The sequence below is a fragment of the Halichoeres trimaculatus genome, unplaced genomic scaffold (assembly GCF_033239565.1).
Source record: "Halichoeres trimaculatus isolate MK-OKI-2021-1 unplaced genomic scaffold, fHalTri1.1 fHalTri1_scaffold_11, whole genome shotgun sequence".
Lineage (NCBI taxonomy): Eukaryota > Metazoa > Chordata > Actinopteri > Labriformes > Labridae > Halichoeres > Halichoeres trimaculatus.
In genome coordinates, this window is record NW_027437189.1 from 28455314 (window position 1) to 28481651 (window position 26338).

At 40.0% G+C, this 26338-nt stretch overlaps 1 protein-coding gene across 2 annotated transcripts in view; it reads left to right on the top strand.

The window, feature by feature from the left end:
* Window positions 1–10354: 10354 nt before the first annotated feature.
* Window positions 10355–26338, top strand: part of calcrl2 (calcitonin receptor-like 2) — a 38404-nt gene continuing 22420 nt past the window's right edge. Inside the window, exons 1-2 of one of the 2 annotated variants that reach the window (XM_074681921.1) lie at window positions 10362–10461; window positions 18720–18819. Coding sequence is in view for 1 of the 2 variants with exons in the window: in XM_074681920.1 (XP_074538021.1) it covers window positions 10412–10461 (50 nt within the window). In the remaining variant the exon portion in view is untranslated. Of the gene's footprint in view, window positions 10462–18719; window positions 18820–26338 lie in introns of both variants that reach the window. The other variant, XM_074681920.1, reaches the window with a different exon arrangement.

Consider the following 26338-nt stretch of genomic DNA (forward strand, 5'->3'; position numbering starts at 1 on the left):
TGATTATGACGAAGCCTTAATATCTGTATCCCAATCAGCTCCAGTTTCCCCATGTAATATCCAAAGTAAGGGGATTGTAAAACTTCATCATCCAACCTGAAAAAAAACCCTCTTACACTTAAGAACCTGATAAAAACATGTCTCCATCTTTCAGCACCTACCTTGTATTGTGATTTGTCTCCCAAGAGATGCATCCACAGTCCCCAGGTTTTTAGTGAGGTGAGTTAATGCAAGTATTCAATGTCTGTTCTCACCACTCATCACATGTTCCATCATCCTTTTTTTCAGTGTTTCCGGTCAGTACTCCATGCTATCAGATCACAGAGAAAATGTGCTCATTAATCCAGATCCAGAAGCTCCTAAGTGATATCCTTTCCCATGAATGCAGACATGTCTGCTTCAAGTGAAAATGATTTTTTCCTTTTTCATAGCTCCTTCTCCTGTTCCTCAAGTGCATGAGCCAACAGCAATCAGTGAAGCCATTTCAGCTACAGCTTCAACGTGTGCAGACAGTGTTGCACAAGTATGTTTGTTTTGATGAAGCCTCAATTGAACATCCTCCATGAGTCCTCTTTCAATTTGTCTCCCAAAAGACACATCCACAGTGCCAAGGTTTTTAGAACAGTGTAAAGATGCAAGCATGCATTGTCTGAGCTCATCACTCATCTCATGTTCCATCATCCTTCTCATGGTGTTTCCAGTCAGTACTTTATGCCATCAAATCACAGAGAAGATGTGCTCATTAATCCAGATCCAGAAGCTCTTTAAATGGTCTCCTTCTCCATCAATGCAGCCATGTCTGCTTCAAGTCAATCCGTTCTTTCCTTTTTCCATAGCTTCTCCTTCAGTTCTTCAAGGACATGATTAACCAGCAATCAGTGAAGCAATTTCAGCCACAGCTTTAACTTGTGCAGACAACGTTGCTGAAATATTTGATTATGACGAAGCCTTAATATCTGTATCCCAATCAGCTCCAGTTTCCCCATGTAATATCCAAAGTAAGGGGATTGTAAAACTTCATCATCCAACCTGAAAAAAAACCCTCTTACACTTAAGAACCTGATAAAAACATGTCTCCATGTTTCAGCACCTACCTTGTATTGTGATTTGTCTCCCAAGAGATGCATCCACAGTCCCCAGGTTTTTAGTGAGGTGAGTTAATGCAAGTATTCAATGTCTGTTCTCACCACTCATCACATGTTCCATCATCCTTTTTTTCAGTGTTTCCAGTCAGTACTCCATGCTATCAGATCACAGAGAAAATGTGCTCATTAATCCAGATCCAGAAGCTCATTAAATGGTCTCCTTCTCCATCAATGCAGCCATGTCTGCTTCAAGTCAATCCGTTCTTTCCTTTTTCATAGCTGCTCCTCCTGTTCTTCGAGGACATGATTGACCAGCAATCAGTGAAGCCATTTCAGCCACAGCTTTAACTTGTGCAGACAACATAAGGGAAATAAAAGACTTTCATCCATTCTCTTTGTTGCTGTGGTTTCACAAGCTGTCACAAGGAAGTAATTTATCCTGGTCTTCTTGGTGCAGAGTTTGGAGCCAGCTGGTGGCTTAATCCTGCTGTGTTTACCATAACTGAACATCCTCCATGAATCCTACATTGATTTGTCTCCAAAGAAACACATCCAAAGTGCCCAAGTTTTTAGAACAGTATATTGATGCAAGCATGCATTGTCTGTGCTCATCACACATCTCATGTTCCACCATCCTATTTTTTTGGAGTCTTTCCAGTCAGTACTCCATGCCATCAGATAACAGATAAGATCTGCTCATTAATCCAGATTGAGAAGGTCTTAAATGGTCTCCTTTACCAAACCATCCTTTCCTTTTTCACAGCTGCTTCTCCTGTTTCTTAAGTGCATGATTGATGAGCAACCAGTGAAGCCATTTCAGCCTCAACTTTAACTTGTGCAGACAACGTTACTGAAATATTTGATTATGACGAAGCCTTAATATCTGTATCCCAATCAGCTCCAGTTTCCCCATGTAATATCCAAAGTAAGGGGATTGTAAAACTTCATCATCCAACCTGAAAAAAAACCCTCTTACACTTAAGAACCTGATAAAAACATGTCTCCACCTTTCAGCACCTACCTTGTATTGTGATTTGTCTCCCAAGAGATGCATCCACAGTCCCCAGGTTTTTAGTGAGGTGAGTTAATGCAAGTATTCAATGTCTGTTCTCACCACTCATCACATGTTCCATCATCCTTTTTTTCAGTGTTTCCAGTCAGTACTCCATGCTATCAGATCACAGAGAAAATGTGCTCATTAATCCAGATCCAGAAGCTCCTAAGTGATATCCTTTCCCATGAATGCAGACATGTCTGCTTCAAGTGAAAATGATTTTTTCCTTATTCATAGCTCCTTCTCCTGTTCCTCAAGTGCATGAGCCAACAGCAATCAGTGAAGCCATTTCAGCTACAGCTTCAACGTGTGCAGACAGTGTTGCACAAGTATGTTTGTTTTGATGAAGCCTCAATTGAACATCCTCCATGAGTCCTCTTTCAATTTGTCTCCCAAAAGACACATCCACAGTGCCAAGGTTTTTAGAACAGTGTAAAGATGCAAGCATGCATTGTCTGAGCTCATCACTCATCTCATGTTCCATCATCCTTCTCATGGTGTTTCCAGTCAGTACTTTATGCCATCAAATCACAGAGAAGATGTGCTCATTAATCCAGATCCAGAAGCTCTTTAAATGGTCTCCTTCTCCATCAATGCAGCCATGTCTGCTTCAAGTCAATCCGTTCTTTCCTTTTTCATAGCTGCTCCTCCTGTTCTTCGAGGACATGATTGACCAGCAATCAGTGAAGCCATTTCAGCCACAGCTTTAACTTGTGCAGACAACGTTGCTGAAATATTTGATTATGACGAAGCCTTAATATCCGTATCCAGCTCCAGTTTCCCCATGTAATATCCAAAGTAAGGGGATTGTAAAACTTCATCATCCAACCTGAAAAAAAAAAACCCTCTTACACTTAAGAACCTGATAAAAACATGTCTCCATGTTTCAGCACCTACCTTGTATTGTGATTTGTCTCCCAAGAGATGCATCCACAGTCCCCAGTTTTTAGTGAGGTGAGTTAATGCAAGCATTCCATGTCTGTTCTCACCATTCTCATCATATATTCCATCATCCTTTTCTCAGTGTGTCCAGTTAGTACTCCATGCTATCAGATCACAGAGAAAATGTGCTCATTAATGCAGATCCAGAAGCTCCTAAGTGATATCCTTTCCCATGAATGCAGACATGTCTGCTTCAAGTGAAAATGATTTTTTCCTTTTTCATAGCTCCTTCTCCTGTTCCTCAAGTGCATGAGCCAACAGCAATCAGTGAAGCCATTTCAGCTACAGCTTCAACGTGTGCAGACAGTGTTGCACAAGTATGTTTGTTTTGATGAAGCCTCAATTGAACATCCTCCATGAGTCCTATTTCAATTTGTCTCCCAAAAGACACATCCACAGTGCACAGGTTTTTAGTAGTGTTTATGCAAACATGCATTGTCTGACCTCATCACTCATCTCATGTTCCATCATCCTTCTCATGGTGTTTCCAGTCAGTACTTTATGCCATCAAATCACAGAGAAGATGTGCTCATTAATCCAGATCCAGAAGCTCTTTCAAATGGTCTCCTTCACCACGAATGCATCCATGTCTGCTTCAAGGGTTAATGGTTCTTTACACTTTCAAAGCCACTCCCGTTCCTCAAGTAAATGATTGACGAGCAATATCAGTGAAGCCATTTTGGGCACAGCTTTATCTTGTGCAGAATATGTTGAAGTATTTTTGTTTTGATGTAGCCTTAATGAAGCCTCCATTGAACATTCTCCATGAGTCCTGTTTTGATTTGTCTTCCAAGAGACACATCCTCAGTTCCCAGATTGTTAGAGAAGTGAATTTAAGCAAACATGCATTGTCTGATCTCATCACTTGTCACATATTCCATCATCCTTCTCTCAGAGTCTTTCCAGTCAGTACTCCATGTCATCAGATCAAAGAGAAGATGTGCTGATTAATCAAGATCCAGAAGCTCTTTAAATGGTCTCCTTCTCCATCAATGCAGCCATGTCTGCTTCAAGTCAATCCGTTCTTTCCTTTTTCCATAGCTTCTCCTCCAGTTCTTCAAGGACATGATCAACCAGCAACCAGTGAAGCCATTTCAGCCAAAGCTTTACCTTGTGCAGACAACATTGCTGAAGTATTTGATTATGATGAAGCCATAATATCTGTATTCCAATCAGCTCCAGTTTCCCCATGTAATATCCAAAGTAAGGGGATTGTAAAACTTCATCATCCAACCTGAAAAAAAACCCTCTTACACTTAAGAACCTGATAAAAACATGTCTCCATCTTTCAGCACCTACCTTGTATTGTGATTTGTCTCCCGAAAGATGCATCCACAGTCCCCAGTTTTTAGTGAGGTGAGTTAATGCGAGCATTCCATGTCTGTTCTCACCACTCATCATATATTCCATCATCCTTCTCTCAGTGTGTCCAGTCAGTACATCATGCTATCAGATCGTGCACTTGTGCAGACAACAGTGCTGAAATATTTCCCACTGATCCATTCTTATTGAGCCTAGGATAGATATGCAGTCACACTGCAGTACTTTTTTCCAGGTCTTCACGGTGTAGAGATTGGGGCCAGCTGGTGGCTTAATCAACCTGTGTTAGCCATTAATGAACATCCTCCATGAATTCTTCTTGGATATGTCTCCTAAGAAATGCATCCGCGGTGCACAGGTTTTTAGAACAGTGTATAGATGCAAGCATGCATTGTCTGAGCTCATCACTTATCTCATGTTCCATCATCCTTCTCATGGTGTTTCCAGTCAGTACTTTATGCCATCAAATCACAGAGAGGATGTGCTCATTAATCCAGATCCAGAAGCTCTTTAAAAGGTCTCCTTCTCCATCAATGCAGCCATGTCTGCTTCAAGTCAATCCGTTCTTTCCTTTTTTCATAGCTGCTCCTCCTGTTCTTCAAGGACATGATTGAATAGCAATCAGTGAAGCCATTTCAGCCACAGCTTTAACTTGTGCAGACAACATTAGGGAAATATAAGATTTTAATCCATTCTTATTGTTGCTGTGGTTTGATATGCTGTCACATGGCAGTATTGCATCCTGGTTTTCATGGTGTAAAGACTGGGCCTACTGGTGGCTTAATCAGGCTGTTAGCCAAAATTAAACATCCTTCATAAGTCCTTCTTTAATTTGTCTCCCAAGAAACATATCCACAGTGCCAAAGTTTGTTTCACAGCAGCTCCTCCTTTTCCTCAAGTGCATGATTGACAGGAAATCAGTGAAGCCATTTCAGCCACAGCTTTAACTCATGCAGACAACATTTCTGGAATACAAGTTATTGATCCATTCATTATTGCTGCTGTGTTTTGATATGTTGTCACAGGGCAGTATTGCATCCTGGTCCTCTTGATGTAGAGATCAGGTCCAGCTGGTGGCTTTATCAAGCTGTGTTATCCATAATTGAACATCCTCTATGAATCTTATTACGATTCGTCTCTCAAGAGATGCATCCACAGTGCCCAGTTTGTCAGTTTAGTGTATTAACCCTGGCATGCCTTGTCTGTGCTCACCACTCATCTCATGTTCTGGGAGTCTTTCCAGTCACAATATCCAGTAATAAATGTGTTGTTGCATGTAGAAAATATTTTACAGGCAAAGTAAAACACGGATCCTGTGGAAGGTGAATATTTTATCCAGTCCATTGGTAACATTATTGCATTATGAAGGTGCCTGTTCAGTGCCTCATTAGTAAAGGAACATGTCTTGCCAGCCTCTTTCATCCTCCAAGATGCTTGTTATATGACTTGCACCTGTCATATCCAGTGAGCTTGAAGATGTATTACTTTCCACTGCTTGGTAATCCTCGTCAACTCCATCTTTCTCTGTTTCTGTTGATTTTCCTGATTTTGTTGCTGTAGATTCCAGGCTAACATTTTTGTTAGCTTTCTGTAGCTGTGCATAGCTGCACCCAGCGGTTGCAGCGTTCAGGCCATCGTTAGGTAGCTGCTCATCCTCTGTCTCTTCACTTTGGTTTTGTTTGGCTTTTTTGAAGCGGTTCATAAGCAGGACATTATTTTTTATCACTCGTTTTTTTTTTATTCTTTCCCTTTATCGCTCCACAGAGCTTCTGAATGTCCTGGATTTTCTGTCACCTGGCTGGCAAATTTTCGCACAATTTTTCAGATACTTTTATTTTGAACCCTGTCGCTGATCACAGTTACGCTTCAGCAACGCCCTCTTTTAACCCAACACACATTCACACATCTGACCATCATTCATTTCATCAAGATCGTTTTTGCAGTCGTTTTCCCGTAGAAATGACAGTCTTTTTCCATAGAAATTACAGTCTTTTCCCGTTTCCAGCTTTCCCCTTGCATTTGATTTATTCATTTTTCACACACAAATAGATTTCCATCAGTTAAAAATCCAACAAAATAACAGCAAAGGCAAATACATAGCTAAATCAAAAGTAATACCATCAAAATCAACATCCACAGCAATGAATGAATGAAAACGTGCATTAAACACGCATTGTTTCAAATGAGCGGCCGCAAATGCAGCTCCAAACAACGCAGCGCAGCAGCAAGCAGGAAAACACACAAAATCCACATTTAAGGCAAAATCAAAAGCAATCCCAGCAAAGTCAACATCCACAGCAATTAATAAATAGAAACGCACATTAAACAGGCACTGTTTCAGATAAGCAGAGCGCGCGTCAGCCTCCAAGGCCGCAAATGCAGCTCCAAACAAGGAAGCGCAGCAGCCAGCAACAAGCAGGAAAACACACAAAATCCACATACAAAGCAAAATCAAAAGTAATACCATCAAAATCAACATCCACAGCAATGAATGAATGAAAACGTGCATTAAACACGCATTGTTTGAAATAAGCAGAGCGGCGTCAGCCGACGAGGCCGCAAATGCAGCGCCAAACAACGCAGCGCAGCAGCCAGCAACAAGCAGGAAAACACACAAAATCCACATACAAAGCAAAACCCAGCAAAGTCAACATCCACAGCAATGAATAAATAGAAACGCACATTAAACAGGCAGCGCTTCAAGTAAGCAGAACGCGTCAGCCTGCAAGGCCGCAAATGCAGCTCTAAACAAGCACTGCAGCAACCAGCAACAAGCAGGAAAACACACAAAATCCACATTTAAAGCAAAATCAAAAGCAATCCCAGCAAAGTCAGCATCCACAGCAATGAATAAATGAAAACACACATCAAGCACACATTGCATCAAATAAGCGAAGAGCGTCCTTTGCGTCCTCTCAGGCCGCAACGGAGCAACCAGCAACACGCGGGAAAACACAGACGATCTCACCAACACCGCGTTTCCAACACACCACAAACAAAGTAAACGTTTCCTACCATTAGCTGCGTTGGTTGCTCAGCCGCCGTCGTTGCGCTATCAGGTTTAGTCCGGATCGTCCCGCGAATCGTCTCTTGATCTCCGTTTCTGCCGACAGATGCAAGGTGACAGTCTAAACCCAAACAGTCACCAAGAGGAGTGAAGCTTGCCAGATGGAGAATGAGTGAGATCCACTTTACCTCTTGTTGCCACATGAATCCAAACGCTGCACGGTGTCAGAAGCCGACTTGAAGTGAGTTAAACCTCCGCCTGTCAGATTCAAACCTTCTTTATCTGTTTTGGGCTTCATTTGCGGGTCGGCAAACCATTAAATGGCGCATTTCCGCCACCTGCTGATGAGGAGTGTGAACCAGAATATCTAAAACTAAGAAAGCGAGACTACATAACTACAGACTTACATAAAATACGTTTTTGTCTTTGTTTGTTTTTTATTTTTGTTCCGTTTGTTGGAGTACTGAAACAAATTCTTGTAACATTTCTTGTCCGACTCTAAAAACCAGTTCCGGTAAATTACTTGGGAGACCTTCTGCCACGTCACGTGAGACACTCATCGGAGGTGGTGAAACGAACATAAACGCGTTCGTGAAATATTTCTCGCCTACCTTCAAGTAATATATTAAAGTTTTGCACAATTGTACATATTCTTCTACTTTCTGGTCTCAAGTGACAGAATATTTCTATTACAAAACTAAACTTAATCTCGTTATCGATTGCAAATTTGTCATAGTTTATTTTAAATGTGTTATAATAGAGACGTCACATTTCTGCCGGAGCAGGTGTTTTGGTGTGAAAGAAAGATGGTAGAATTGTTTTGAAACACATTAAACACTGTTTCTTTCTCGTTTTTTAGATGTTGTTTTGATTACAATTTAATGACAATAGATAATGTGTCATTAAAGGAACTATGTTGAAATTAATGTTAAAAACTTTGAACAAGAAACTTTTTTTGAATGAAGTTATTTTGAACAATGTGTGCAAGGGAATGCTGACTTTTGAAAATTTCGATTATTGTTTAATGGCATATTATTATTATTATTATTATGTTTTTAAAAAAATGATATAGAGACGACCAAGGGTTTTTCTTTGTAATCTGATTTTAATTTAGAGCCTGCCAGTTTTGAAGAGATTTTCATTTTTGTAAACTTAACTTTTGTGCAATTTAAGATGATAACAAACAACACGACCAGAAAAACAGAAACACCTGGGCTTTGTTTGCTTGGATGTTCAATTTACCTGAAAAATCAAATTGGTGACAATGTGTTTCTTTCTTAATTGAAATACAGCAAGAAAAAAATAAAAATAAAGTTAAGTTAAATAAAAAAAATGTATTATTTTAGCTCTGACATCTAGCAATGTCTCTCTGACACTTCACATACTTCCAATCAGCTGATATGTTGATACTTGATGGTTACACACAAGAGTAACAAATTAATTACAGTTCCAGATGCCCAATAATTTTCTTAGCTGTGGGCAGTGACAGTAGAGCTTTAATTAAATCCAGTCATTAAAACAAACCACTGGCATATTGTTGTAGTTGTTGTCCTGTGGGCCATCATTTTTGTTAAGACTAAAGATCAGTGCCATTTAGAACGAACCTGCTGAAGGGGTGCATTTAAATTTAATACCACACTCTTTACATTTTACACTTCACAAAGGTATTACTTCATTTCCAAAATCCCTTCTGTTATATATCATAAATACAATGAACACATTGTTTTATTTATTTATTTATTTATTTATTTATTTATTTATTTATTTATTTATTTATTTATTTATTTATTTATTTATTTTTACATAGTGTTGGAAACACTTTGTAGACAAGCTTTAAGAACAAACAGTAGGTGGCAGTGTTGTACTTTCAGGTCGCTCTACAACGAGTTTCTTTCAGAGACCAAACTGTAAATAAGTTATTAAAATAACTGTGTTGACTTCATTTCATCTCACGTGATCCAGCCATGAAACTTTACCTTTGGTTTTATATTCTGTAAGAAATTTATATTTTTTAGTTTCATTTTGTATATATGTACAGCTAATGTATTTTTAAAATTGCTGCAAACAGCAACCATCCTAAAATAATTCAACTAGAGCTGAATACATCAAAGAAAGAACATTTCTGTTGATTGTTTATCATGATGTTTGAGTTGAGACTTAGCTTTGTGTCTTTGTGAAGTCAGAGAATTTTAGGAGCCTGATACCAGAAGTTAACACTCACTGTCAGAATAAAGACCACAAGGTTGTTCCTCCCAAAGAAGGATATGGGATAAACAAACTGGGATGGAAGCCCTGATTGGACATTTAGCCATGTGTTTCATCAGTCCATGTGTTTCGTGTAGGTTCTCTTTTTTTTTTTTTTTTTTTTTTTTGTAATAATGACCAATTTGAATGACAAGGCTGTGGGTTTTTTTTCTTTTTTCTTTTTACCTCAAAAAGTGAATTCACTTCATTATCTCACACTAAGTAACATAGTGTGACTTGTTTAATAACTCACAGTGTTTTTGTTGATTTTTTTAATCAATTAATTTATTCATTTTATTTGATATAATAATCCCATCATCACAAGGAAACTGGTGTTTTTTAATCTCATGGTTAATAGATATACCGTTTTTATAGAGAACACAGGCAATCTGTCTTGTGAAACTCTAAATTTTGAAAATAATTTATTTTCATCAAATCACCATATACTTTTTCTTAAAAGTTTTGATCTTTTAATAATGTTTTAGTCCATCCCGATACTTTCGCCTTTTTCAGATTTGAAAAGAAATTATTAACTGTTCCACTGGTTGATTTGAAAATTATAAAAGTTATCCGGATTTTATTGTTCAAAAAAAACTACAATTAGCTGACTCTGGATATCTTATTTTGAAAGAAATAACCGGAAGTGTCCGTAATGCCCCTGTCCTTAACTTGACTGGCTGCTGCAGCTGTGGTGGTCGCAGTCGGTCAGTGTTGACAGAGGAGAAGCATGCGACCTCTCTCTGCTCGGATCATGATAGCATGGGGATGTTTGGAGGAAAAAACTGTCTGACGGCCCTCTCCGAGAAAAGGTAAACTCACAGACGTTCACTTTTTTTTGCTTTGGCGATAGTTTGTCATTTTCTTTGCGAAGTCCAGGTGTCTCTTGTGGAGGTGTTGCATTAGACGTCACTCTCTTAGATGAACGTGTCAGATGTGTTAATTTAGGATGGGATGCGGCTTTTGAGAGAAGAAAATGAGAATGCAGCAGTGGAGGTGGAACTACAGTTTCTGGTTTTAAACTTTTGTATCACAAGAAAAGTTAAGAGACTTTAGGTACATCACAGGGGATGTCTTGTTCAGTTTAATGTCGAACAGAAAATATCTTTTTCTTGTGTTTTGAAACTACAAACGAAGATAAAAAGTCTACGGTGCGTTAAGCTTGGGTGTAGAACAATGTACAGTGTACCATTGAAGATGACTGCAGGTTGAAGGGAAGGTCACACCCTCAGCTGGCTGCCTGCCTGCGTCTACAGTTGCAATTCTAAGTACTAATAGAAATGGAATTAGAATAGATGGTTATATAGTTTGCCGTGCTTACCTCCTTTTAATATGAAACACAACAGATGGTCAATGAATCCTTGGTCAACAAGTGAGACAACACAGGCTTAAAAGTCAATGATACATGACAGTGCAAAATCATAAGTCACTGAGGGGAAGCTGGAGAAATGACTGTCATTAGGAGATCTCCAGAACTCAACTGAGCTGTAGAACTTGTCATCAGCTTTACATCAGCAGTATTTGAGGTGCAGGAATATTAATATTTAATGTTTTATTCTGTTTCGTCTATAATCAAGCACGTTTATATAAAAAAGTAAATGTACTACATAAACTGTAAATGTCTGGAAGGAAGTTGTGTGAAGCTAAAACTTATTTTTCCCTGCCCCCAAACTTCCTTCTGGTTGAAACACATACATTTCCGAAACAACACAAATCAAAGGAAGAAAGATGTAAATCAGGGTGATATTGTTCAGGACCCTATGAGCAATATCAGCATTTTTTATTCAAACCTTCAAATCATTTAAATGTTGTATTCATTTAGAGGGATGTTGAGTCTGAGAAAGAAAATGCTCAATCAAAATCAAAACAGAAAGAACAATGCACATTTAAATAAACTGAGGCTAAGTGATTTAAAATAATCAGCTTGATTGTTAGGAGAAATGGCAGCCCACATCTGGTGTGTTGTAAGTAATTCTATGCTTGAGTCTCAATAGTTTAAGGCAGATTTTTGCAAGTTGAGATTGTAAAAGGAAGCTTAAGATATATCTTATGAGCTGTTGCAGCTTATAACTATAAAAGCAGTGCATATCAAACACAGAAGCTCATTTATTACAAGTATTTACCTTTTCCATTTCACGTTAAATCAACTGTCACTTAGCCACAGAAAAGACAGAAATTATGAACAATGCATGAGGGTAAAGAAACATAAAGCTGCCCTCAACCTGTTCCCTGCAGGCTAAGTGCTTTTTTATTAGCGCCGTGAATTTGCATCTGTCCTTGGTGATTTTCATTCACTTTTACATGCACAGCAGCAGCCACCTGCAGAGCTGCAGAGCTGCCGTACGTGCCGTCTTCCTAGAAGTTACTCAACACCGCCAGAAAAGGAAACCAATGTGCTGTTTATTTGTTTATGTATTGTTATTCCTTAGTTGTCACTCTCTGTAATGGAGACGCCTTCACTAATGTTATTCTTATACCACTCTAAGCCTCGTAGCTGCCTCTGCAATATTTGCAATACAGCTTTGATTACACCCGCAGAGGCTATTTCCATGTGTGCTTTGTGTGTTTCTCTCTGCAACTGGCTTCATTTCAGCAGTGTCTCCAGGAACACCCTCTGCTGTCTCTGCCTCCAGTTGCCAAGTTGTAATCCTCACACCCAAGACATCGATCTCAGACCAGCTCCTTAATGTAGGACGTACCCTTTACCACGAATCTGCTCGTGGGAAACTTTCACCCCTGTCCCACAGCTGGTGCAGCATGTCTTTGACCAGAACAGCCTGCTCTTGCCACACGAATATCAGTATATTAATAGTCACTCTGGCTGCTACTTTGGTTCCTCACCCCCCACCTCGCCCTCTGCTTGCTCCCCCCTTTCATAACACAAACAAGCCAACATGCCCCCTCATCCTGTGAAAAAACACGTGGTTATTTTAGGCTCAGTGGGAGATAACTCGCGCGTTTGGGTTGCACACTAAACAGATGCAGGGGTGCAGGGCGCTGAAGCTGTTGCAGCAGGCAATGTTGTATTTTCTTTTACATCTACAAATGACTGGATATGACTAGAGATTGGTTTTCAAATGTCTTAAATTGGTATGTGTTGTACAATACTAGCTCATTCTTAATGTTTGCCCTTTTTGCTCTTTTGATAATGCAGTGAAGGAGATGTTGCTGCATCTGCTGTTTTCTTCTTATTTTTACCCAAAGATGTCCTTTTCTTCAACCTTACCCTGGAGTTTTGGTGCAAAAGTTTAACATCTATTTTGATTTGCAAATGAACAAGATTCACACCCTGGTTTTCATTTGTAGTTTATCTGGTTGTGACCATAGACAGTAAAAAAAAAATGGACATCATCTTGCTCAGCTCGAAGTGAGGTCGCCACAAATACTGCTCCCTCTGGTGGCTGGCTGCAGTATGGGTCAAAAAATCAGACTCTCCAGTTGTTCCAGATGGCCTGTGGTCAAAGTTAAAAAAATTAATACATGTTGGTAGAGATGTTTCTCAAGTCTGATTGTTGTGGTGATTTGAATATATCATTTGGCTGCCTTGTATTCAAGTCCTCTTTTTTTCTGAAAAGTTTCGTTTTCATTAGTTACAAGAGGTTAAAAACAAGGTTTTCCGTCACGTTTAATGATGATTGACAGCTGCTGTTCCTGTGTATTTTTTCAGGGATTGTAAAATATGTCGGGAGGTAGAGTCAAGAAGTGATTAGAAAAAAAATATCATTATTTTTGTCACCTGGTTCCACTTAGATTCTCCCAGAATCCCTCACAGTCTCTTTGCGCAGACTCTGGCTACACAACTGCTTCAATGGGGAGAAGTTTGGCTTCAAAACCGTACAGTGGTAAATGGCTTAGCCACACTGCCCACTCTATATACAGTCTAAAGTTGTGACCATTAGCTTTTTAGCAATGACTGATCATGTGCTGGAAAGAAAAAAAGAGCAAAATATGTGTAAGGGATCAGCAGAAACCAAAGCCTCAGACCCATAAACTATCAGCAGACTACTATTAAGCTTTTTATCGATTACCAAGAAAAAGAATCAGATTTTAAGAGCTACCAATAATCTGTTGATGCATTTTTGTTGTGTCTTGCAGCCAAGATGCTTTCTGACTGCAAGCAATGGCAGTAAAAAAGTCTTAGCTAACTCTATGTTTTAGCTACATGATAGCATCTGACGCTGATATGAGCACGATTTGCTACTTGTACATAATGTCTGCAGGGTTCTGCAAGACTCTGCTCAAAAATTAGTCCTTTGTGATACATCCGTTCGTTTCCTATCACCAGTTCTTGGTCCTGCATTATTTCCTGCTTGTTCCTGCACAGGAAACTGGCTACACTATGAGTTAGAGCTGTTGGATTTTGAGCAGCAGTTAAACATGCTGTAAAGAAAAAATAAAGAGAGGAAGCCAAGGAGAAGATGTAATGTGCGAAAGATGAAATACGATGCTACCCAGCGGACCAGTTACTAGGCTTGTGTTTGACATGGAGCTGCATTTTTAGGGAGTGTATGACTGGCCACATCCTTCGCTTATGCAAACAGTGACCCAGGCTTCAGTTTGGAGATTGTGATGCTTATTTGAATGATGGTAGGGTTTAGTTGGAAGCTCCAAAAATGTGCCAATCCCCTTCAGGGACTACATTTTTGCCAGATGATAGCTCAAGGGTTACATGGCTGGCAGAAATCTGAGAAAGTGATCATATTGCTTGGACCCTCCCAGGCACATTTGTTTCTATAATGAAATGATCAGAAGGTCAACAAAGACTTTGAAAAATGATGCAAAGAGCAAAATGAAGCTGAACCCTCTGTGGAAACAGTAACTTGCCTCTTTAGATACAAAAAGCTTTTAAAAAATTAATGTTTTGAAATGTTTTCTTCTATCATGCTCCTGCTTTCTAGGGGTTAAACAAGGACGCTCCTGCATCACTTTTTTGAGTATTAAATTGTGTGTTTGTGTTCTTATGACAATAGGAAAAGGAGAGATTTAGCACAATATTTTTTCTTAGGGGCGAACCATGGACAGATCTCATTGAGGTGATTATTTGTGTGATTCAGAGTAAGAGTTAGAGTAGATGCTTGAGTGATGAACGCAGTGTCAAGATGACCGTATCTTCGGGCTGTGTCAAGTTGTGCTAACTCCCACTCTGATTGATAAGTGGGGGAGAACACGGCAGCTGGTATGGTTAATGTCATACGCTGATCTAATTTCTTTCTCTGTAGCCTAGGGGCATCCGTTTACTCTCTTACTCTGCCTGTTGTACTTTCATATGCCCCAGAGACAAGAAAATACAAGCAAATCAAAAGACAGCATGGCAAAGCTCCAAGCTGGAGGAGCTATTCTTAGGTCCAGCTATGGGAAAATAACCACATCCTTAAGCATGTATACATGAGGAGCTCTGCTGCGGTAAATCCTGGTGCCGCCGGCTTTCCTCAGTAGATCAGACAGTGTTCAGAGAGAGAAAACTAGAGGCGCTGGACTTTATCACTGAGGACTGAAGATGTGCGGCAGTTCAGACAGAGGGGATTTCCAAATGGACTCAAAACGTGTGGCTGTGAGAATGCTTTCAAAACATTTGTTCCTTGAGAGCGCAGTGCATATCCTAACTCCATTAACCCCCTGCCGGCAGGTTCAAGTCCCCAGTTTGACCTGTAACTGAACCTCCTCGTGCTCATTGCATAACAGGATCTAAAGTGTTGACTGGTGTTTGGCTTTAACTGTTCTACCCACTGGGTTGTCTAAGTATTGTTTGTCTGTTCCCCTTACACCTTAAAGATACATGATCCTGTATTTCCCAAATTTAACATCACTTCAGATTTATATGCATGGAAATGCTTTGATCCTCGTAAACAACCTACAGAGACTTATGTAGTAGCCTGAAAACTTTCTATGGGGGATTTGAATTCGTGCACTATTTGTTAAGCCTCTTCAGATACAGGGTAGGTTTCTTGTTGATGGCTAAATCTTTTTAACCTGACTTTGTCCAGACCTTTTCAGCCTGTCTTTTGGTAAAGAAATTTAAGTCAAATCAGGGTGGACAAGTTTTCTTTCGACAGCTGTGTTTGTCTTGCAGAACACGTCATGAACCAGGGCACAGAAAGGCTGACGCAAATGCAAGACGCCAGACCAGAGCTCCGAAGGGCAAAAGGGTTTATCAGACCCAGGCAGAGTTCAGAACACAAGAAGGCAGTCCAATCAGGCAGAGGTAACAGGCCGACATGAGGGAAAAGACATGGTCAAAAAGGCAGGCAAGGTTCAAACATGGCAAGACTATGACTATGAATTAAAGACTGGGACGAAGACTGTAGACATGAGGTTAAAGGTATGGTCTGCAGGATTTTTTCGTTGCTTGTTAGTAAACATAGCAGTCAAACTAGACTTTTCCTCCTTGGCTCAGTGCCAGCGGCAGCACACCGACTGTCTCATGACTGAAGCTATGCGAATGCATTCACTATCCCAGCAACCACCTGTAGCATCGTGTTTCTACGTGGGAGAAATTTAAGAGCTGTGCACCTGACTTGGCATGTTAGCACAAGCTAATCATGGGTATAATACACGCACCACCTCGCAATGCTCTTCATCTCCTGTTGCTCTCCAAGTGCCCAAAAGCAAGTGAAACCAAAAGCAAGTGAAAGCCGAGCCAAGGCGACCAAACCAAGCTTCACCCTTGTTTGGGGAAAAGCTTTATCTATTTGGCGTTTTGTTTCACTTTGGCTGTGCTTTTCTTCCTCCCTGCTACATCCACTCTCGGAGCCACTCTGAATAGCACCTCCACTCCAGTCATCAACACACAAAGTCAATTGCACACTTGGCGTGCTGTGATTGGCTGAGGTTACCACGCTTACTCTCCTCCCAGAAACATCCTGAAACAACCAAAACATCAACATACAAGCAGAGGAGGGGGTTGGGGCAGACATAGACACTGACACACATGTATAGATATATATACACAAGAGGTAAGACAAGATAGGAAACATTAATGAGCAAAATAAAGGAAACTTGACTTGACATGACAGAACAAAGTCAAACAGTCACCAATGTATGCAATAAAAGAAAAAATATCAGGTCCTGAATCCAAGTAAGTAATCTCTACTCAATTGTGTAGAAATATCAGGAGTTTAAGCTTCGTTGCGCTGATCATCTTCATTTCCAGCAACAGTTTGCTGCAACTTTCAGCACTAAATAACTGAGAGTTGGCACACGGTGAAAAAATGTCTTGAACAAAGTTTGATGGTTTGTGAGTGTTTCAAAGCCTCTATTTTATCAAAACAGTGCAGATACATCTTATCAAATGCTGAAGCTAAAAATCAGTTTCTAGAAGATATCTGCTCATTTTGAATCTGATGATAGCAAAAGATTTTAACTTGAAGAAGTGTTTCGTGCTTGAAAACCCCCCCCTGAGGGACATTGCAAAATTTATCACATCAGTTTGTAACTGGTCGGTAACATGACTGGGCTTTCAGCTCTTATGGAATGGGGGTGTTGAGAAAAAATGTTGCTGACAGGCTAAAAGGAAAAAGGCAAAAGAGTTGTTGGTGATCATGAGTTCAAGGGGTGGCCTGAAACCAGACTCCAGACCAGCACTCACATTTGGCTGTTAACTCTATTTTAGTATTGAGTCCAGTATTCAAAGCCAAGTTATGTCATGAGTCCTGATTTTCAGGACTGATGACATGACTTGGACTTGATCTCGAGCATTAGCTGCATTAGGTCTTGAAAGATGAAAAGGACTCTGACGTATTTATTGATAAAGACTGTCCAGGATGCTACAGTGAGCTTACTTGCTGACTGGCTGAATGTTATCAATTAAAGTGATTCAACCACTTGTTCCAGGAAGTTTAGAGTAGATATTCTTGTTATTGGCCTGTGGGATAACTCTGAGTATCTTTAAGCTTTCTATACACCGGCAGTGATCTCACCGCAGCAGAATTTAAGAGTGCATCCATATAGTCTGAATAGAAACAGTGCTCCTACCTCAATACTAATGAAGACTAATTCACAAACTAGCATTCCTACTCTTATACTTCTATGGGGACTCAAGCATGTGGAGATGAGATGATGAGACGAGTATTCCCCATGGATAGTTTGAGGAGAGGCTGAGGAAGAGTGGGAAAGTCTGGGGAGCTGTGTTGACGTCTTCTGTTAGGGATTGAAGTCTAACTTTTGGATCCTCTGAGACGCTGTCTTTAGAGACTTCTATCAAAAGAGCAGCTAACTTCAAAAATAATTAGCAGAAGAGCAAAAATTTAATTGATGAAATTAAAAAAATCAGCAGCTGAAATGATCACAAACTGCTGCATCATTCCACGCACAAGACTTTTGAAGTGGTTCTGTTCTAGCGGTTCCTGACCTCTCCGTGTCTGGCAGAGACTTAGAGTTTCATAAAAGCCTGTGAGGATGTTATTTGTGTCCCCTCACTATGAAAGTCCCCTGCATGTCTCTTTGTTTATGAGCAACAATGGCTTATTTTTAACCTGGTGGCCTGTTTCAGAGTGGAGAGGGGAGAGGAGGAGGAAGTGGTTGCAGGATAACAGAGGAAGATAATAGCAGCCTCCTCAGCCTTCATCCTTCCTCTGTCCTCCCTTACACACACACACACACACACACACACACACACACACACACACACACACACACACACACACACAAACACACTCCTGTGGTTAGTATTGGGTCTTTGTGGAATATAAATCAAGTGGAATAAACTGAGAGCAGCGGACGTACACAGACATGGAACAAGTGACATCTAATTTACTCGTCCTTTGACAGCTACGAGAAGAAGCTCGGACAGTTTGACCTTTCAGACTGTGAACTAGAGCAGCTCCTTGAAGAGGTGTTTAGAAAGTTTTAGTTCTGAGTCAGTATTCAACTTTGGATGAACTATGTTGCAGCCTTGAGCCAAAGTCACTAAATTTTGCGGTTCCTCATCTCATATCTGCTTTAAAATAAACTCTGAGGAGATCAATTTGGCCTCTTTAAACTTAAACTCTCCATTTCTCATTTGAGTCACTTATCTTTACTATAGTTTCTGGTCACTGTTTCCTCACCCCATTCATCATTTTTTATATCCTAGGTTTATCTTCTGACCTTTGACCCGACCTCCGGACAGGTCACCTATGAGCTGAACTTTATCTGAGGCAGATAAAAATACACCCCCTTTACAGCCTGCAAAGGTAAAATGCTGCTTACACACTTTGACATCTGCACATTTAAAACTAAATTATCAAAAACTAATCAGAAAGACTGAAAACTTTACCTCATAAGCAGAAGTTTATCTTCAAACTCTACATTGGGTTAATTTTTTGGCACTAATTCAAAATTCTGTTTGTAGAAATTCAACTTTTGACAGATTGTTTGGATGATTTCAGAGCTTTGTGATAATGATCAATTACAGGGAAATGAATCAGCTTTTAAAGAATTGTTATTTTGTCATATATAAATGCATTTACTTGCCCAATTTGTATGGGCATATAACAGTGACAGTTTAAAGTTATAAAGTCAGGAACCAGAGTGGATACTCTTTGAGTGCATTAATAGGAGAGGAAATACGTAAAAAGCTATTTAAAAACAAAAACAACAACAAAAAAAGACTCTCTTTTCATTTTTTAGAGTGAGATATTTAGAGTGAACTTAAATTTTAGGGATGGCATTTTATTACAACGAGATGATAAACCAAAACCACTTAGACCTCTGCCAAGCATATTGTGACTGTGACGCAACATTTTAGTCCTACTTTAATGTTATACTCCCTTTCATGTGTCTGCTACACTTATGTGTTAGTTGCAGGTTTGTATGATAATTTGTTACCTGACAGTGTTGAAAGTTATTATGACCCAGTACATATTTCATATCCCAGATCTTAGTATCCAGAATATTGCCAGGATCTGGATCTTACTTTAAAATCTGTCAGAAATTATGTTGACCTTGTCTTGTATCATTTCGCAAAGCAATCCGACCATTTATCATGGAGTTATATACACATTTGGTGAAAACAGCTCTATCTTACTATGATAAAGAATCCTTTAAAAAACTCCTGGATCCAGACAGTGATCCAGATCACCTCCAACATTTAATCACTTCTTCTTTATCCCATTTTGAACATTTCCTGAAAATTTCATCAAGATCCATTTGAAGCTTTTTGAGTTATGTTGAGACAAACAAACGACAAGCTCTCCCCAAAACATAACCTCCTTGGCAAAGGTAATAAATGAACAAAACACATGTAACAACAGAACAAGTTTAGGTCTGGAATTGAAATTGAAAATTTAATTGATCATTTTAATTCCGAAAATAAAAATAAAAAACAGATTGCTTTAAATCGAGTGTAGCTTCAAAACGTTCAGCCTGGGTATAAACTCAACCCGTGGCACTTCTAAGGAAAGTCACTCTTCACCCTCACCCTGTTTCCTGCTTCATCCTCTCTGATAGAGGCTCTGAAAATGTCAGAAAAACACCACTTGAGAGCCAAACCATAAAACCTTTAACCAAGAAAGAGAGGTTCACCTCTATTTGTTTGAGTCATTGGTAAAAAAAAAAAAACGTTTTGAGGACATCTCCTGGAGCGACAGCATGTATTGCTAATCAGCACAGTCATTTGTTGCAGCCCAGTTTGTGATTTTGGGCCTGCTGTGAGGAATAAAACCTCACTTTTTTCCTCACAGCAGTAGCTGCCAGCAAATCATAAAAAGCCATGAAATTTTGTAGTTTAACTCATCCGTTTGCTGCCGTTTGAAAGAGTCTCAGCACGATATTTAAATTCAGCTGGAGTTCATTTTTCCTCCATTTGTGTCAGCTCTGGAGTGATGCAGCGTGTGTTTTTACTCCTGCTGTGTCTCTGTTTTTGTGTTTGTGTTTTATTATCTTATCTCTTCGAAACACTCCCTGCTGCAGGACCACACTCTGGGATAGTTCATTCAAGTTCTTATTGTTTAACTTCAGCTTCAGTTTATCATTGGTAAACAAAAAGTAATCATGGAGGCTTGTTTCCTCTGTTGACAGCAGCAGCAGCAGAAGAAGAAATGCAGACGTAGTTTAAGGTTGTTATTGCACAACATTTTCTCTTCTTTTTTTTAACATTCAGACTCTTAAAGTCCAGGATTTGGTCTGGTCTTCCTTTAGCATATGTTTTATCCGTGTGTCTGTATGTTCTCAAGTCAAGTGCATGACTTCTTATTGACAGATTAATTTGATTTCTTTGTCAGTGCAAGTTTCCATTTCCCTACAGTCGATATCACTCTGCTCTGTCCTGCAGAGGATGCAGGCTTTAAATGCTTCATCTTTTTGAAACTGTGAGACATGCATCACCAATCTGTCTCTGTGGTCTGAGGTTTGTTGTAAGCTACTGCTGCTGCAGGCAATAATGACCTTTGGGGAAAAATCCTGATTTACGTCACACAGCATCTGCAGACCATTCCTCTGTGTATGAGGGTCTATAAACCTAAATCTGGTGTAGCAACACAGCAATGTTTGGATTTCTCATCACCCTCTCTGATGGCCTTTGCCCCAGTTGGAGCAGCATGACTCTCAGGGTAAATCCTGGAGGATGTGGAGTGTTAACCACTCTCTAAAAGGTCATATATGAGCACAAAAAATCCTCTTCTTCTTCCTTTTCCCAGCTTTTTGAATATTGACCAATCAAGATGACAGGGGAGATATTAAGCAGACACAGGGGAGTGTATAGAAAAGTTTCCATGATTAATCACCCAGTCATCCACTTTGCGCATGAAGCAATCTCTTCTTGATAGCTGAAAGAGTCCCTCAGAGGGCTTTCCCTGCTGTTCAAGTCCCCAAGGTGTTGCTATCAGACTTTAAAATGGAAAGTTACCATTACTGGCTGTTTTTCAAAGGCATTCTGGGAAACAGGGGCTGACGATGATTAGTTTAAAAGGAAGATGAAACAAACTGCTTCAACCTTAACAGTTCAACTTAACAGATCCATAAAGTTTTACATTTATTCATTCACTGATGAATTAGTTTTCTACCTTAAGTCTGTCTCTCACATTTGCATGCAAACAAATACAACAGGGAGGTGTCATTTTGAGATGCAATACAAGGTTGGCAGAGAACAACTAATTGTTTCTCCTCTCCAGGGTGGGCCAGACTTTATTGGTCTCCGTCTCTGTTTAAACTCTCAGCTCAGAAGATGTCTAATATCATCAGCGGAGCTTTGTCTCCTTCAGGATGCCTTTTAATAAAAGATAAAGGAGCCTGAAACACAAAAGAGTCAGCGGTTCTGCAGCGTTTTCTGTGATTTGTGTTTAATGGACTGTCTTATCATCATTTTGTTGTGCGTATGTTGCTAGGTGTGTTTGATTTCTGCCCACGCAAAGCTTTCATTCATCAGAAACTCCCTGTGAATGCTTCAGTTGCCAAGAGACACAGTCACAGCTTCTTCAGCTTCAAACATGCGTCAGCAGCAGCTTTGAAAGCAGACTGCAACACACAGATAAGTCTTAAGGCAGAGTCTGATTTTTTGTTTACTTCTTTTAATATTTAAAGGTCCCATACTCTGCTCCTTTTCTGCAGTTTAATGTGGATCATTGATGTCTTCATTAAATGGTAGTAACATGTTTTGGTCTAAAAAGCCAATAAATCAAGCACAGCAGCATTGTTTCCAGGCGCTCATAGCCCCTCTGTTCAGAACGCTCTGATTTAGTGGGCGTGACCTTCATATGTAAATGAGCCACCGCTGATACCGCCCTGCTCTATAGCGTCACTGAGAGCGGCGCCACGAGCTCCGAGTGCACAATGTTTAGAAAATAGTGAAGCTTGTTTACTGTAACATTACAGGCTAAAACAACAGGCTAACCGCAGCTACAGTTAGCATCCTGAAGCTAACACAGAGACAGGGGGGAGACTGCGGAAAAGCTCTTACATCTGCTCCACAGCACACAGCATTTAAAATACTCACATTTCCAGGGTCAGAGGTTTGTTGGTGGATGGTTGGTAATGCGCCTGGATTCAGGACCAGTCTATTCACTAGCCCTCTGTTGTACTGTCCAAAGTTGGAAAAGGAGTCGGCCGTGAAGTGACCAGAACACACATGCACAGTTTTACTGAGTGTAGCTGGAACATTTCCTTGATAAATGAACTCTAGCCACTTAGTCTTGTCTTCTTCCAAGATGGGAAGCTTGGGCATGGAACAATGTAGCTGTTTACATCCAAAAACAGAGCAGTGATGGCTCTTCATCTCTCTCCAGCAGGGGAGATGAGTGGGTGGGGAGGGGGTTCGGGGGTATCTGCTCCGGTGGACCAATCTGGTCAGACTTGCTCCTGATTGGTCAAAAAAAGGAATCGCTGACGTCGGCAAATCCCCCAAATCCAAACAGCTCTGTTTAGGTCAGGATTTTACATTCACAAGCACTACTAAGTACAGGTTTTGTCATTAAATATCACATTTTGTGAGCTGGGAGGAAAGCCAAAGATCCACAAATTTCACTAAAAGACTTAATAAAGTGATTTTTGATTTACCTTTGATTTACCTTTAAAAATGGGAAAATCAAACAAAATCTTCACTTTAAGCTTGCACACTCTTCGCTCCTGGCAAAGTTGTTTCTGCAGCTGTTAACAGACAAATAAAGCATTCCAGTTTGACCATGAGTGCTTTCAGTTTATCTAAACACGCTGGAGAAAGAAATCCTTTAAAGGAATTCACTGAACTATCAGGAGACATATCAACAGACACTAACAACTCCCTGTGCTCTGCTTCCAGTTCATTTGCTTCAAATGTTTTTTTTTAATTCTGGTAGAGACAGAGAAGTTTTTTTTTTTTTCATATGAAGCCATCCTTGATGCCTTGTGCTCAGCTTTTAGTAAAAAATGTCAGTGTGGACCTCTCAGGGGTTAATACACATTTGAGTAATTTGGTATTTACAGGATGTAGATTAATCTGCCATCAAACTCAGGAAATGACTGCCTGTCATCAAAAAGACAGTCACCCCATAAAAAGGGCCCTCCCTGACAACAGGTAGCATCCTGGATACGCCAGATATAATATTTATAGTATACTTTTTATTTGCAAAAAGCTGAATTTGATGTTTTACTTGTGTGCTAAAGTATGTGACATTGGAAACACAAGGTAACTGATTTGCTCCAGGTGACACATCTAAGCGGACTTTGTTGTAATTAAAATGCTTCAAGCAGGGGGAAGTTTAAAGCTTGTTTTGGAGGAAATTGTGGTTTGAAACTCAACACGCTGACAGGACTCACACTTGATGTTCTGATGTCTGTGGTGAAGCTAACATGAGCAGCACTAGCAAGAGGCTTCTGTGAAGAAAATAAAGATTTTGCAATTTAATGTTAAGGTTGCATAATGAGCCTGTAGGATTAGGGCCACTGAAATAAAAAAGTGTCCATTTTTTTACTATTTTTTCTGAGAAAAAAGTCCTGACTCTGAAATTAAAGTCAGAATTCAGATTTTTTTTCTCTGAAAAATAGTAACAAATAAAATCTAGATTTTTTTTCAGTGGCCCTAATTCTTTTCTGTAAGAGGCTGATTGTTCAGAGTAATGCAAAGAAATGAAAGAAATGCGGCTGCTGACAGGTTTTTCCTGGTTCTGACTCTTTTCATTCTAAGAAACTCTTGGTTCTGTTCAGAATTATAATTTTTCACCATCAGACCTGTCGCGCTGATAGAGTTGTATCACTTTATGAGCACTGCAGAAAAACACTTTTTCTCTGTTTCTAAATTTTCAGTAGGGATGGGTACCGAATCAGGTACTTTTATAGGTACCGACCAAATTCTGTCAAAAGTACCAGGTACAGATTCAGGTGAAGTCAAAAGGTGCCATGTTTAGGTTCCTAAATGCATCCTTGTGACTGTGAGGGAGTGGAAGAGTAGGCAATTTTCTATGCTGGACATGAGCACAGCATTGCAAGGTTATATATTGAAGAGGAAATATGTTAAATTGAAAAAGAAAAAAAAATATATTTTTACCACATAAACATAAAAAAGTACCGAAAATTGGTACCGTTGAGTACCGGTACCGATTGCTAGGCACCGGGCATCGGCACCCTATCGTTTCAAATGTAAAGGGTACCCATCCCTATTCTTCAGACTGTTTGCACACACCTGACATGTTGAAGTTCCTTGTTGGTGTGTAAAAAGACATCACTTGCTAATGTAGCTCATCACCTTATCAGCTGTACATATGAGCAGACTTTTTCATCACTGCCTACGTGATGGTTTACTTATTTTGCTTTATTTGCTGATATTAAAATCATTCTGATGGTTCATGCTTCTCTTTAGACTGCTGGACTGTTGAAAAAAGATAGACACTCCAGGTACAATTTTCCTTTCTGAAGATTCAAAGTGGCTTCAGATACATTTTTGAAAAATTAATCAGACATAATGTTTCAACAACCGTTCTATTATTGCAAATACACCTCTCGACAGAAGGAGGTGAAAGAAAGACGTGACATGGACTCTCAACCTTAGACTGTAAAAAAAAATGGACGTCATCTTGCTCGGCTCGAAGTGAGTTCACCACAAAAACTGCTCCCCCTGGTGGCTGGCTGCAGTATTGGTAAAAAAAAGTCTAGCTCCCCAGCCATTCCACATGGGCTGTGGTCAAACTTTAAAAAATAATACACCTCGTGGCAATGTTTCTCACATCCAATTGTTGTGGTGATTTGAAGATATCATTTGGCTGCCTGTATTCAAGTCCTCTTTTTTCTGAAAAGTTTAGCTTTCATTAGTTATACGAGGTATGAGAGGCTTTACGTCATGTTAAACAATGATTGACAGCTGCTGTTCCTGTGTATTTTTTTCAGGGATTGTTAAATATGTTGGAAGGGAGAGCCAAGAAGAGATTAGACTCTCAAAAAAAAAAGAAATAAATATTATTTTTGTCCTGCGGCTCCACTCAGATTCTGAGTCCCTCTTAGCCTTTACTGCGCAGACTCTGGCTGCCAATGGTGGCACCTGTGACAGGGGTATTTTGGCTTCAAAACTGTACAATGGTAAATGGCGGAGCTACTCTGTCTGCTCTATACACAGTCAATACTCTCAACCCCTGAGGGTGTGCTGTGGCGTCCAACATCAAGACATAAAATGCAGATTTACATATTTTCAAAACCCACAGATGCTGATGGAATTAGATCTAAGTGATTTTGTGAGTAACTCAAAAGCTGTGTTCCTCCAAGGCGCCTTCTTCCAGCGCTCTGTGGTCAAGTTTTGATGCTTTCATTCCCCTTTGTAGGAGCTTTCAGGGCATCCTGGAAGGTCTGCAGAAAACCATGCATGATTTGGTCTGACAAAAGATCCAGTATTAACTCTGTCAGCAGTTTGAGCTCCAGGAGCTTTTCACTTGGATTGGTCCACAAGTGCTAGCTTCCCTTTGCCCAAGTGCATCAGTGAGCCTTGTCCTTCATGATCCTGAAACCAGTTCCCTGGTTTTTCTTTCTTGGGCCACTTTTGGAGATGCTCTGACCCAGTCATCTCATCCTCATAATTCAGTCTAAGTTAAAGTAATTAACATCTCTAAGTTTTCACATTTTTCTGCTAATGCATCACAGACTTTGCTCACTCATCATTAACGTGGACTGCATTGAAGGGGTCCACACGTTCAAATTTCTGGGTGTCTACATCACAGACAACCTCTCCCAGTCTGGTAACACCGTGGCAGAGGCTCCACTTTCTGAGGGTGCTCAGGAGAAAAAACCTGGGGGAAGAACTGGATGGCGTGCTTTGGC